Source organism: Schistocerca cancellata, chromosome 3, assembly GCF_023864275.1.
Source record: "Schistocerca cancellata isolate TAMUIC-IGC-003103 chromosome 3, iqSchCanc2.1, whole genome shotgun sequence".
NCBI classification, from domain to species: Eukaryota; Metazoa; Arthropoda; class Insecta; order Orthoptera; family Acrididae; genus Schistocerca; species Schistocerca cancellata.
The window spans coordinates 616,942,993-616,958,528 of NC_064628.1; the positions used below are offsets into that span (position 1 = coordinate 616,942,993).

Consider the following 15,536-nt stretch of genomic DNA (forward strand, 5'->3'; position numbering starts at 1 on the left):
CGCATGAGAGGATAACAGATTTGCAAGTTATGACAAGGAATTGTAAATTAAATGTGCTTGTGGTGCTTTATATTCAGATATTATGTCGTATCATGTCAAACTGAGAGAACAGATTTTGAAACAGTCTGATCCTTCATTTCAGCAGGTAGTGCAAATGCTAGATCAGCACAATTCCAGTACCTTCTCAGCTCATGTATTTGAGCAGCCAGCTATTTTCCGGGTTGCGACCCTTGCTTGCGATTGCCCCATTTCGCACCGGCAGCTTGCGCTAACCAAGCCGAGTAAACAACGTTCCATGCCACATAAGCAGTTTGCTAAACAGGCAGCTACACAGGCTAACAGAATTAAGTCTTGTCGTAGGTGTTATTCACAGCATAAATGCCGAGACTGCCCCTCCCGACAAGCTCATTGTTTTGCTTGTGGTAGGAAAGGACATGTGCAATCCGTATGTTTGCAACAGAACAAACATAAGAATTCAGCCCACTCACAAAACTCTCATCACAATGCCCATGTCATTAATGCAGTATATTTCAACTCGATTGCAACTAGCAAGCATCCGTCAGTCAAACAAACTTTTTGTTCATTTACTTATTTGTGGGAAATGTGTGAAATTTCAGTTGGGCACAGGTGCCTCTGTCACATTGCTCAATCGTCACACGTATGAAATGTTAGGCTCACAATGCCTGTCTAAAACTAGCTCACAACTGAGGCTTATAATGGACACGACATTACCATTCTCAGAACACGTACTTTGCCTGCCACGTATCGCTCGCATACAATGACTTTTACAGTGCTACAATTACGCGTGTGTGAGAACATATTTGATCTTGACTTTTCTGATTTGTTTGGCTTCAACATTCAGGACAATGTGTTGTCAGTGTCTGCATTCAATGCAAAAGACAATGTAGCTAGCTTGCTAAAAGAATTCCTGAAACTCTTTTCTGAAGTTTTAGGCAAAGCTAACAATTTTGTTGCACATATTATGCTGAAAGATGATGCTCAGCCAAAATTTTGATGGGCCAGAACTGTTCCCATTGCATTACGGGACAAAGTCGTGGCTGAACTTAAGGAATGGCAAGATAACAGAGTTATTGTGCCCATATCAGCTAGTCAATGGACAAGTCCACTGGTTTTGCTCCCCAAACCTTCAGGTCACATTCACCTATGTGCTGACTTTAAGTCTACAGTCAACCCACAAACTGTCATTCATACTTATCCATTGCAGTGCCCAGAGGATCTCATGGGCAAATTAGGCACTGGACACTACTTTTCAAAAACTGATTTGCGCGAAGCATATCTTCAAATACTGCTCGATGAAGAACCTCAAAAAGTGTTTGTAGTAAATACTCATTTGGGCTTGTTTAAATATTTGCGTTTGCCTTTTGGCAGTGCTTCCACACCAGCCATTTTTCAACGGTATTTGGAACAGCTGACTGCACAAGTGCTAAACTGTTCAAACTATTTGGACAATATTGTAGTAGCAGGTCATACACCTGATGAACACATTGCAAATTTATGTGCTTTGTTTCATGTGTTATCTGAGGCAGGACTAAAGTGTAGACCAGAAAAATGTGATTTTTTAAACCTGAATTGCAGTATCTTGGTCATGTCATAAACAGTCAAGGTGTACATCCTATTCAGTCGCATTTGTTAGCCATACAAGACTCGCCAGTTCCTCGCAATGCCACAGAACTGCCATCAGTTTTAGGGAAAATGAACTATTACATTCAGTTCATACCGAATGCTGCACAAATCACAGCTCCATTGCATCGCTTGTGTCGCAAGAATGTCCCCTTTGTTTGAACAGATGAGTGCCAAGTGGCTTTTCAGAAACTTAAAGGTGCATTGCTCAGTGATCGATGCTTAGTTCACTTTGATCCTGAAAAACTAGTTGTATTGCAAGTTGACACTTCCTCTTACAGAATCGGTGCAGTGGTTTTGCACAGAATTGGTGGTAAAGACAGGCCTATTGCTTTCGCATCAAAAGTGTTGTCGAAAGCACAGTGTAACTATTCACAAATTGTGAAAGAGTCTTTGGCTATTGTGTATGGTGTCACCAAATTTTACCACTATTTGTATAGCAGAAAATTCTACTTAGTGATGGATCACAAGCCTTTGCAGTCCTTGTTTCATCCAACGAAACTGTTTCCTGTAGGAACAGCTCAAAAATTGCAAAGATGGGCTTTGTTATTGTCTCAATACCAGTAAGAGGTGTATCATCCAACAGCTCAACATGCTAATGCAGACACACTTTCACATCTTCCGATTGGCCCTGATACAGACTTTGACACTTCTGCTGCATCTTGTGGTCACATTGATGCTCAGGATTCTGAACTGCTTCAGTCTTTTCTGCTGAACTATAGAAAAGTTGCACAGACCAGGGAAGATGATTCAGATTTGAACATTTTGCTGAAATACATTTGCACATCTTGGCCTCATTCCTTGCATAGCATAAAGAACTCTTCGTGCACCGATACTTTGCATGTCGGCATAGCCTCACTGTACACAAAGGTGTGATTCTTGTTCAAAATGACAATGGACAGTCAAGTGTGTTGATCCCTAAAGCTTTACAGGACATGGTGGTGGGGGGACTGTTTGTATGAAACAGTTAGCACGTCAACACTGTACCTGGCAGGGTATGGACACCCAAATAGAACAGATGACATCACAATGTCACGCATGTGCAGAAAATCAGTCCAATCTGCCGCAAAAATTCTCTGCTTGGCCTTCGTCACAATCACCATGGCAACATGTGCACATAGACTTTGTGGGCCCTTTTTGGAATACTCATTGGTTGATTATGGTTGACTCGTACAGCAAGTTTCCTTTTGCTGTGCCAATGAACTCGACATCACGCAGCACAATTTAGGTGTTGTCATCAATCATCTGGCTAGAAGGTTTACCTGAACTAAAAGTGTCAGACAACAGCCCTCAGTTCACGTTGAACGAATTTGAAACATTCTGTGAACGCAATGGCATACAGCATCTAGCTAGTGCACTGTTCGATCCAGAGTCAAATGACGAAGCAGAACTTTTTGTCAGAACCTTCAAGCAGCAGATGGCCAAACATCGCTCCACACAAACCAGGGATCAAGCATTGCAACTGTTTCTCGCCTCATATCGTTTGCACCCATGAGATGGATGATCGCCGGTGCAATTGCTTCACGGCCGTTGCCATCGGACGTTGCTCCACCTGCTCCAACCTCCTCACCATCCGACACTGAACGAAGTCTGCAAGTATTGCTTCCCACCACATGATATTGTCTTTTACTCGATTTTTAGTGACAGGAGACAGTAGGCACAAGGCGAGATCATCCATCGGCTTGGTGCTTGTATGTATCTTCTTTCAGGTCCCCATGGCTTGCACCCACGGCAGCCAGCAGAGTGTGTCATCGCGACACCGTGGGATGACCCCATGGAGACGTAGGTGGAACCTCCTGCGTCTCCTCTCGTCCTACCGATGGGAGCTGGACCCACCCACATCTCAGCAGTCACCACCTTCTTCATCTGGTTCATGGCAGGCAGCAGGAGGTGGACGTGTACCCTTCTGGTTGTTTTCCGGGGGACATTTCCGCCGAAGCGCAGGCCATATGGTGTAGTATGGCCTGAAGTTTGATGTCTCCTGCAGCCACAGCTTCCAGCCCAACAATGCGCCCACACTCCTGCCCCCATCTCCTTCCCCCCCCCCCCCCCTCCCGCCATGGTTGCACTCCCTACACGACGACGGTCCGGTGCTTTGGGGGGAGGAATGTTCTGGCATAACCACAAATGCCGGAACAAAGATGAAGAATGCAAGACTTGAGAAGGCAGTGAAACGATGTTGGCCAACAGTGCGCGGAATAGCACCTCAACATGACAGGACCGCCCTCAAGCCAAAGTGAATATAAATGCCGCTCCTGCCAGCCTCACCAACTCAGATCAGCTCAGTATACGGACATTAGTGGACAGATTCACAGAGTATTAGCACGGCCTAGCAGAGAGCGCTACGATATCACATTGTAGTGATCCATATGCATTGATTGTTTGAACATTGTGTGCAGCAAGGACTCGGATTTAAGCATTATGTTGCCCACCGGTTGTGACACCTTTGTACATTAAAGTTAAGTATTATCAATCTGCTTTATTGAAATAAAACTACTAATGTTTATTTGCTTGAACTTTTGTATAGCATTCCAGGAACACAGCATCTTTTAGGCACCCTATACATGATGAGTGGGCAGGACCAAACAATTTCATTCTCTACACTTTTGAAAGCAGTTAAAAGCTTAAGACTCTGTTTCCAAAAACTTAACAGAAAACCAATGCTAATGGAGTCTGTGACAGATGCTGTATCCCAAAATACCTCCTTTCGGAAAATGAGAGAGCTACAAACAAAGGGCACAAGATCTTTTTTGCAGATGAGACCTGGTGCGGGCAGAATTGGACAATGGAGGATGCGTGGCAAGAAAACATGGTTGATTCTTCAGAAAATAGCTTTGACAACTATAATCAATACTGAGCATACATTCAGCAAATTTACGAATGCCGTGGAGGGTTACAGACACCTTGGGAGCTGGAAAATAGATCATAATTTTCCACATCAGAAATGAAGAGGATTTCTTGATGGCACAGAACTTTGTTTTTATTTGGAGGAAAGGAACCAGAGATTACCACAACAAAATGAAATTGGCCAATTGTGACGAATGGTTCAAGAAAGTCCTCAGTTTATTGCCTTAAAGGTCAGCTGTTGTTATAGATCAAGCACAATATCATATGATGGTCGATTCTTCAACTAAAAACTCAAGCATGTCGAGGCTGAAAGGTGAAATCATACCTTGGGTAGCATCAAACGATATTTCACTACCACCTGAAGTTGATGATTTTAGTAAATTGACTAAGGCAGGGCTGATACTCCCAGATAGGCCTTATTTTCAAACACCAACAAAGAAACTGGAACAAGAAACAACTTCAACAAGAAGTAAATATTGTTTGATAGCCAGTGGCTCATACTGAGCTTAATCCAATAGAGACCATATGGCCTTATGAAAGGGATAAGTAGCAGGAACAAATACAGCTAACACTTTAGAAAATTGTAGAAGTAAGGATGCACTTAAAATTTGATGCTGAGAAGCCTTACATGCTATAACTCCAGAACTCTGGAAAAAGTGTATTAAACATGCCGGGAAAATTGAAGACAGCTACTGGGAGAAATATGAACTGTCTGAAAATGTCATTCAGGTTGAGCCAAACGTAAATGTCCTTCATGTTGAGCCAGTCATAATCAACATGAATAAGAGTAGCTGCTTCAGGGGAAACTGTGATTTTGCAGAAGTAGAATACTGGTAGATACAATTACTTTAAAAATGAGCAAATTATGTAAATAGCTCTTGTAAAAATTGTACAGTACAACATTTCTAAATTGGTACAAACCATTTTTAATGTGCCATTGGAGGTCTAAAGCCCTCATAAGAAAAGGTGATGGGAAACGGATTTTTTATATGACAAAACAGAATAAAGGTCTGAAAGTAAAAATAATGTGGTGTTCCTTCCAATCTGCAACTCTTACACCCAATTGTGAAATGTATCACATGATTTCATTTCCAAGCCCATTGCTAATCGCACAGTTCACCATGCACACAACCACTCTTCAATATTATTCTTTATGAAATCCATATTACACTGTATGGTCAAAGAGGTTGCAGCTTCTACAACCACAAAAGAGGCATACCCACACTTTCTGTTATATGTTTATCCTGGGCTGTGAAAAAGTTACTTTAGAAAAATCATACAAATTTCTTTTGGATGACTGAAAAATTCTGTAACTTGAGATTTCAACTATCAATGTATATGCCTATAATCCATTAAAGTTTCAGTAACATTGGACAAATACACTTCAAGTTACATAGTTTTAAAGTGAACAGTTCCTAGAGAAGATGCCTGAAACTGGACAATCCTTGCCACAATCTAAAGTAAAATTCATATAAAATTCATAGAATAAAACAAGAAAAATATTGGTATAACTCAATTTATGTCCAGTTGGTGCACTTGTAATTAAAGCATAAATTCGAGTCTCCAAAATAAAAAATCCAATAGTAAAACTTAAAAGTACCACTCTATTTTACATAAAACCAAAAACAATATTTTCATCATCCAGGATCTTTATAACACTGAAGATGAATTCAACAGACTTAGTTCAGGTTGGCAATTATGACAGTGAAGAAGCTATGTTAGTAGAGTTTGAATATACCAATGTGTCACTTATTCATGATAAAAAGTTATTACCTTCTTTCAGAAGTGAGTGATGTCATTAGAACGACAATAAATACACTCCTGGAAATGGAAAAAAGAACACATTGACACCGGTGTGTCAGACCCACCATACTTGCTCCGGACACTGCGAGAGGGCTGTACAAGCAATGATCACACGCACGGCACAGCGGACACACCAGCAACCGCGGTGTTGGCCGTCGAATGGCGCTAGCTGCGCAGCATTTGTGGACCGCCGCCGTCAGTGTCAGCCAGTTTGCCGTGGCATACGGAGCTCCATCGCAGTCTTTAACACTGGTAGCATGCCGCAACAGCGTAGACGTGAACCGTATGTGCAGCTGACGGACTTCGAGCGAGGGCGTATAGTGGGCATGCGGGAGGCCGGGTGGACGTACCGCCAAATTGCTCACCACGTGGGGCGTGAGGTCTCCACAGTACATCGATGTTGTCGCCAGTGGTCGGCGGAAGGTGCATGTGCCCGTCAACCTGGGACCGGACCGCAGCGACGCACGGATGCACGCCAAGACCGTAGGATCCTACGCAGTGCCGTAGGGGACCGCACCGCCACTTCCCAGCAAATTAGGGACACTGTTGTTCCTGGGGTATTGGCGAGGACCATTCGCAACCGTCTCCATGAAGCTGGGCTACGGTCCCGCACACCGTTAGGCCGTCTTCAGCTCACGCTCCAACATCGTGCAGCCTGCCTCCAGTGGTGTCGCGACAGGCGTGAATGGAGGGACGAATGGAGACGTGTCGTCTTCAGCGATGAGAGTCGCTTCTGCCTTGGTGCCAATGATGGTCGTATGCGTGTTTGGTGCCGTGCAGGTGAGCGCCACAATCAGGACTGCATACAACCGAGGCACACAGGGCCAACACCCGGCATCATGGTGTGGGGAGCGATCTCCTACACTGGCCGTACACCACTGGTGATCGTCGAGGGGACACTGAATAGTGCACGGTACATCCAAACCGTCATCGAATCCATCGTTCTACCATTCCTAGACCGGCAAGGGAACTTGCTGTTCCAACAGGACAATGCACGTCCGCATGTATCCCGTGCCACCCAACGTGCTCTAGAAGGTGTAAGTCAACTACCCTGGCCAGCAAGATCTCCGGATCTGTCCCCCATTGAGCATGTTTGGGACTGGATGAAGCGTCGTCTCACGCGGTCTGCACGTCCAGCACGAACGCTGGTCCAACTGAGGCGCCAGGTGGAAATGGCATGGCAAGCCGTTCCACAGGACTACATCCAGCATCTCTACGATCGTCTCCATGGGAGAATAGCAGCCTGCATTGCTGCGAAAGGTGGATATACACTGTACTAGTGCCGACATTGTGCATGCTCTGTTGCCTGTGTCTATGTGCCTGTGGTTCTGTCAGTGTGATCATGTGATGTATCTGACCCCAGGAATGTGTCAATAAAGTTTCCCCTTCCTGGGACAATGAATTCACGGTGTTCTTATTTCAATTTCCAGGAGAGTATTTGTTTCCAAAAGCAATACATTCGTCCCTCAGTTCATTAAATCTTTAGCAGTACTTCACAAGGTCAGCTACTCAGAGCTGAAACACAACGGAAGGCCGCATGATGCGCAAGTTCAAAATCAAAAAGGCCAGAAGCACAAAGTGTGCTTAATATCTGGATTCCTATTACACAAATATGATAAATCCATGAAGGCCACAAACAAATTTTAGCTTCTCTAACATTACAGAAGCTGGTCCCCACTGTGCCACGCATAACTATTATCCTACAGGAATATCTGAGGCTCTCTATGGAATCCCACAATGGATCCAGGATTCATCATCTCATACAATGCTCAAGCTTTGACTAAAGCCATGGAGGTTTACAGTTAGGTTAAAAATTCAGTTGGAAACTGTGAGGAAAGCTAGAACATTTCTGACAGTGAAATAAATGAAGACAACAAATAGAAATGCGAGTACATGTTGAATAACCAACTCTGAAAATAAGAAAAGATTAAGGAAGTGAGGATGATAAGGGGAGATAAGAAAAACATATGGTGTCAGATTTCAAGAACCAGGGAAATTTCAGTGACCTACCAACTGGTACAACTGAAGTGATAATTCAAAAAATGCAGACCAGTAGAACACTGTATTACTGGGAAAGCATAGCAGCATTTACCAACTATGATGAAAGGTAACTTTGGGAAAATTAAACCCAATGACCACACATTCATTTGACATTATCTCTGCCCACTTAAGATGCTAGTATTCCACTGCTCTGCCATCTCAGTTGGTTCAACGTGATAATGAATTAAATAACATAATAAGCTTATCCAGAATAAAAAAACAATGTTATAAAAAGGATAGATTGCTACTTAATGTGAAGAATAGGCGCAGGTATGAAGGAAATTACACCAAGACAGTAAACGTTCTTTCCCTTATCAGACTACAACTAACATATTACAAAATTTAACCTATTACCTCCATCCTGCATCTGGCTGCTGTGAATGAGATTTTGCCTTACGTAAGCTTTGTACACCTGAAATCAAAATACAGGAACAGTTATCAAAATCAGTGATAATTATCAAAAGAAAAATGGTGGTTTATATTCCAGTTAAACATCTGCTAAGTACCCCCTTCCCCAAACAAACAAACACACACACACACACACACACACCTGGGTGACAATCTGAGCAGTTCTCTTAGGTTGTTCGCAGATGATGCTGTAATTTACCGTCTAGTAAGGTGATCCGAAGACCAGTATCAGTTGCAAAGCGATTTAGAAAAGATTGCTGTATGGTGTGGCAGGTGGCAGTTGACGCTAAATAACGAAAAGTGTGTGGTGATCCACATGAGTCCCAAAAGAAATCCGTTGGAATTCGATTACTTGATAAATAGTACAATTCTCAAGGCTGTCAATTCAACTAAGTACCTGGGTGTAAAAATTACGAACAACTTCAGTTGGAAAGACCACATAGATAATACTGTGGGGAAGGTGAGCCAAAGGTTGCGTTTCATTGGCAGGACACTTAGAAGATGCAACAAGTCCACTAAAGAGACAGCTTACACTACACTCATTCGTCCTCTGTTAGAATATTGCTGCGCGGTGTGGGATCCTCACCAGGTGGGATTGACGGAGGACATTGAAAGGGCGCAAAGAAGGGCAGCTCGTTTTGTATTATCACATAATAGGGGAGAGAGTGTGGCAGATATGATACGCAAGTTGGGATGGAAGTCATTAAAGCAAAGACGTTTTTTCGTTGCGGTGAGATCTATTTACGAAATTTCAGTCACCAACTTTCTCTTCCGAATGCAAAAATATTTTGTTGAGCCCAACCTACATAGGTAGGAATGATCATCAAAATAAAATAAGAGAAATCAGAGCTCGAACAGAAAGGTTTAGGTGTTGGTTTTTCCCGCGCGCTGTTCGGGAGTGGAATGGTAGGGAGATAGTATGATTGTGTTTCGATGAACCCTCTGTCAAGCACTTAAATGTGAATTGCAGAGTAATCATGTAGATGTAGATGTAGAATTATGCGAGGCACATTCAGAATTTTTATTTTTTTATTTTTTATTCTTTTTTAGAAAAGGTGTATTTGAACAAAATACAGAATATTTTTCAAAACATTTGTTGACTATTTTTCCACATAATTGCCACGCAGTTCAATGCATGTGATGAACCATGGCACAAGCTTCTTTATGCCCTCCTCACAGAACTACCCCACCAGCTCCTTTCCCCACTTCAGAAACTCTTTCTACACCTGGTCGTTGGTTGAAAATTTAATTCCACTCATGTGTGCCTTCAGGAAGGAGAAAAGATTACAATATGAAGACGTCAAGTCAGAGGAATGTAGGGGTAGTTCAAAACATCCCAACCAAATGAGTCCAAGAGTGCCTAAGGCTGTGTGAGGACGAGCTACAAGCACACTCCTCTTATCAACATCACCCTTCTTTTGTTTCTGAAAGCTTCTTTTGAGTTTTTTAGAGTCTCGCAATATTATTGAGGGTGCTACTCACCCAGTTTTTCTTGTGCTGCTCTGTCAGTAGTTTTGGGACCCATCTTGCTCAGTTTCCAGTATCCCAGCATTCTTGTGAGTGTCTTGTATACGAGAGTTCAGAAGTGTGAAAACATTGCAGAAATTTCATCCACTGTTGACTGTCAGTCTTCATGAACAGCTTCCTCAATTTTTTGCACCATCTCATAGTCAAAATGGAAGGTCTTCCACTGCTCTATTCGTTATCAACATTTGTTCTGTCTCCCTACGCCACTTAAACACATCCATGTTGTTCATAACACCTTTTCCGTTAATCGTTTCCATTCATGAAAAAATTTCAGTCAATGTTATTCATTCCATGAGTAGGAAGCAGACCACAGCACGTGACTTGTACCTGGGATTTCTTACTGACATCTTCCATGCAACTGGACACCACAATGTGAGTTTACTCACTGACATGTTCCTGCGATGCTCACTCGATCAAGTGATCCCCCTCTACCACTCTGTGTTGTCAACTGTCAAAGAACAAAAAACCACAGTCCGTTATGGTCACAATACACTTACTTTATGAACATGCCTCATATATGGCCATGACCTTATCTGATTCATCTCTATCAGAACTGCTATTCTTCGTTTCTTTCTTTTTTTTTTTTTTTTTCATCCTTCCTTATCTCCCTGTTTATACCATAAAATGATCTTAATAGTCATACATTAAATGTTCTTTGGGTGCCACCAGATAACAAACTGAAATGAAGTCAGCATACAGATAAATAATCAAGATCATCACTGAGTTCAGCATGCAAGCATGCATATTCCAACTATCCCACTGATATTCTGCCCATGTATCTTGCAGCCACCCTTGGAGCGAGCCAAGAAGTTAACAAAAAAGTGTCAAAAGTGACTTTATATGCTACAATGTGGTGGTACTGCACATGCAAATTGGCAACACAGATACTGCTCAGCAGCAAAGACGTATATTTTGCAGATGCGCACCCCCCATTGGCAGGTGCAGAAAGACCCAATGGTTATTTCCAACATGATGCTGTGGAGGTAATAGACATACGAAAATTTAGATTAGATGACCATGATGATGAGCCACATTAAACTACAAAATTGACGACCAAAATTAACATGGATGCTGGGAGCATCCATGATGAAAAAACATGTAGGGGTGATTTCTGAAGGCTTCATCAGATCATGTCCAGGTGATGTGTTTGACGTCACTATCACTGTCCAACAGGCATGATGGCTGACCATGCACTTCATTCTAGCAGTGAAGTTTTTAAGTGAGTGTGTTTGAATATACATGCAACTATTGGTGATTAAAGGTTATAACACTTTTGGCGACAAGGTCGGATAATTTCACTGCGTTGTGGATTTGTGTGTTCGTGACGGGGCAGACATGGAACAGCTTATGCACGTGCTCATTGAACAACAAACACAGCTGACAGCTGCTATTCAGGCACAACAAACACAGCTCACAGCTGCTATTCAGGCGTTGTCGACGTCGCTTACTCATCATCTGTCTTCCCCTTCTCCGCCTCCATTCCCTCCTTACGACGAGGCCGCTGAAGACTGGGAGGATTATGAGAAGCGTTTGCGGCAACACTTCTTGGCTTTCGCCGTTGTCGACGCTCCTATGTGTAAGTCGTTATTTCTATCTTGGATTTCCCCACGGATCTATCAGCTGCTATCTCAGTTAGCCCCTCTGCGGGAACCTGCCTCCCTGTCCTTCCAAGAAATGTGTGACTTATTGTCTAACTATTACTGCAAAAACACCCACGTCATTGCCGCCCGCGTGGCGTTCTACCAGTGTCGTAAACAGCCCAATCAATCTTACCGGGCTTGGGCGGCGGAACTACACGGTCTGAGTAGGAAATGTCAGTTCGTCACGGACACTCATCATGGGTCTTATGCTGATTCAGTGGTTAGGGATGCTATTCTATGGCTTGCCCCTGATAAAGAAATTCGGCAACGTGCCCTACAACTGCCAAACCCGTCGTTGTCGGAAGTTCTAAGCATCGCTCAATCCTTTGAAGTGTCACACGCTGCTGGCGCGCAAATAGATGCGTGGTGTGATGTAGGCGCTGTACAGTCAACTTTCGACATGGACAATTTGCCTGTTTCACAGGAGAACGAAGATGTGGCGGCGGTTCACTCTCGTAAACAACGTCGTGTTGGGCCGCAACACTCGCAGCGACAACAGCAACCACAGAAGCAGGTTCGTTCCGCACTTCCTTCACGTCCACGTTGTTTCGTACAGCATGACAGGGCCCCGTGTCCAAAATGTTGGGCCACGTGTAATTCATGTAGGAAAAAAGGCTACATTGCTTCCGTGTGTCAGTCCCCTAAAGTTCCTGTCGACGAGGATGAGGCATCGGACATGGATGTTAACCGTGTGCTTTCTCAAACAAATAAGTTGTTTGTTACTGTTCGTGTTCTGGATAAAGACATTCGCATGCAAGTGGACACTGGCTCTGCAGTAACTCTCATTAATTCTCGCACGTATTTGGAGTTGGGCTCCCCTCCCTTGTCTCCAGTTACGCGAAATCTGAGAACTTGTAATAAACAGAAAATTCCTATCATTGGTCAGTTTGATGCTTCCACTGCCTACAAGTCTGTTGTTAGGCCCCTCACGTTTTATGTGGTGGATCATGCGGGCACTGAAAACCTGTTCGGTTTTATGCTTTCCAGTTGTTCAGGTTCTCCATTGATGATGATGTGCACCTCATATCTGAGGATATTCCGTATCAACAGCTGGATGGATTGTGTTCTGAATTTTCGTCCGTGTTCTCTGCTGGTCTGTGTCGTGCCAAGGATTTTGAAGCCCACATTACTCTTAAACCTACAGCTCGCCCTAAGTTTTTCCGGGCATGCCCTTTTCCGGTGTCATTATGTGCACCTGTCAAGGCTGAGATAGACAGGTTAACAGCTTCAGGGATTCTCCTTCCTGTTACCTCCAGTGAATGGGCATCGCCAATCGTGGTGGTTTCTAAACCAAACGGGAGTCTGCGATTGTGTGGTGATTTTAAAGCCACCGTCAACGCTCAGAGCCTCTTTGACACTTATCCTCTCCCCCGTCCTGAGGAGTTATTTACCAAGCTCGCTGGGGGCCAGTTGTTTTCCAAACTTGACTTATTGGAGGCGTACCATCAGTTGCCGTTGGATGCTTCTTCCAAGGAATTTCTCGTCATCAACACTCCTTGTGGGTTGTATCAGTACCAGCGGTTACCATTCGGCATCGCTAGCGCACCGGCCATTTTTCAGCGGTTTTTGGAACAGCTCACGGCTTCCATTCCCGGCTGCATAAACTATCTGGATGACATTGTTGTCACGGGGGCCTCCACTGACGAGCACCTTCACAATTTGTGTTCACTGTTTCGAGTTTTGCATTTGGCTGGGTTGAAGTGCAACCTGGACAAGTCACAGTTCTTCCAACCCTCCATTGTGTATCTTGGTTTCCACTTGTCCCGTGAGGGTATACGTCCTCTACGTCAGCACGTTGCGGCCATTAACGCTCTACCCCGGCCGTCTACGGTCAAAGAACTTCAGGCGTTTCTAGGCAAGATCGCTTAATATCACAAATTCATTCCATCCACGGCGGCGGTAGCTCATCCTCTGCATCAGCTGTTACGCAAAAACGTCCCTTTCTGTTGGTCCGACGAGTGTGAGCAGGCTTTTGTCCACCTGAAGGCTCATTTGCAGTCGGCGCCTTGTCTTGCCACATTCAGTCCGAGTCAGCACTTGGTTCTGGCGACTGACGCGTCACAGTATGGCCCAGGGGCTGTTCTCGCCCATCGGTATGAGGATGGGTCAGAATGACCCATCGCCTATGCTTCCAAGACCCTCAACGATGCGCAACGGCGTTACTCTAAAATCGAAAAGGAGGTGCTCGCTATCATTTATGCTCTAGAAAAGTTCAGCATTTTTTTGTATGGTTCTAAGTTTCACCTCATCACCGACCACAAGCCGCTGGTCTCTCTGTTCAGCCCATCGGCGTCGCTTCCGGATAAGGCAGCTCCCCACCTGCAACGTTGCGCCTTATACTTGTCTCGTTTTCACTATGAGATTCACTATCGCCCCACGGCCCAGCACGCCAACGCTGACGCATTGTCGCGATTGCCGATGGGCCCCGACCTGGTTTTCGATCGTCATGAACTACTCTGTTTCCACATTGATGAGGAAGAACGTCGTGCGGTCCAGGGTTTTCAACTTACAGGTTCGCAGGTTGTGTCGGCTACTGTGCGGGACCCGGTCCTGCGACAGGTGATCGGTTTTGTTCAACGGGGTTGGCCGGACAGGACCAAGGGCCGGGGGCATCTCTTCGCAAAGATGTTCTCTAACTGTTGCATGAAGGCCATTGGGGGACTTCTCGGTCTAAGTCCCTGGCCCGCAGGCACGTTTATTGGCCCGGTATTGATTCGGACATCGCCCACATGGTTGCTGTGTGTGGTCAGTGTGTTCAACTGGCAGCACCTCGTACAATGCCCTCTCCGTGGCCTGATCCGGCGCTGCCATGGCAACGGGTGCACGCTGACTTTGCCGGCCCCTTCCTCGGTACTTATTGGCTACTGTTGATTTACGCCTTCTCGAAGTTTCCGTTTGTTGTTCAATGTCCGTCGCCCACCACTGCGGCGACGACGATGGCTTTGTCCAAAATCTTTGCGCTAGAAGGTCTTCCATCCACGATCATCACGGACAGTGGCCCTCAGTTCTATTCGCAGGCCTTCCATGATTTTTGTACTGGACAAGGGATTCATCATGTTAAGGCACCGCCCTTCCATCCGCAATCGAATGGGGAGGTCGAGCGCCTTGTCCGCACCTTCAAAAGCCAGATGAAAAAAATTCTTTAGTGATTTTTTCCACAGATGACGCTCTGCTGCAATTTCTGAGTTCTTATCGCTTCACACCTCTGGGTGATCGCAGCCCTGCTGAACTCTTGCATGGCCACCAACCGCGCACTCTACTGCACCTGCTTCACCCTGTCAGGCCTTGTGCTGTGTCCCCTAGTGCGGGAAAATGCTCGGTGGGCGCCGACGTGTGGGCACGAGGGTATGGATCTCGCCCTAAATGGATTCCAGGGGTGGTCAAGGCTCTTTGCGGCCGCCGGCTTTGTGAAATACGTACGGACGTTGGTTGGTTGGTTTGGGGGATGAAAGGGACCAGACTGCTACGGTCATCGGTCCCTTTTTCCAAAGACAAAGAACATCCACAGAGAATAAAAACGAGGAACAGAATAGATCACAGACGATACAGAACAAGAGAAACGGAGACAAGGACAAGACAAAACGAACTAAAACCACACAGAGTGTGACAGTGGTTGGCCGACCATAGAAA

The 15,536-nt window shown here is 44.8% G+C and overlaps 1 protein-coding gene across 2 annotated transcripts in view; it reads right to left on the reverse strand.

The window, feature by feature from the left end:
- LOC126175521 (uncharacterized aarF domain-containing protein kinase 2-like) overlaps positions 1-15,536 on the reverse strand; it is a 121,680-nt gene that overhangs the window by 74,502 nt on the left and 31,642 nt on the right. For both annotated transcript variants that reach the window (XM_049922348.1, XM_049922347.1), the window contains exon 3: positions 8,686-8,743. In XM_049922348.1, the coding sequence (XP_049778305.1) occupies positions 8,686-8,743 (58 nt within the window). The remainder of the gene's footprint in view (positions 1-8,685; positions 8,744-15,536) is intronic.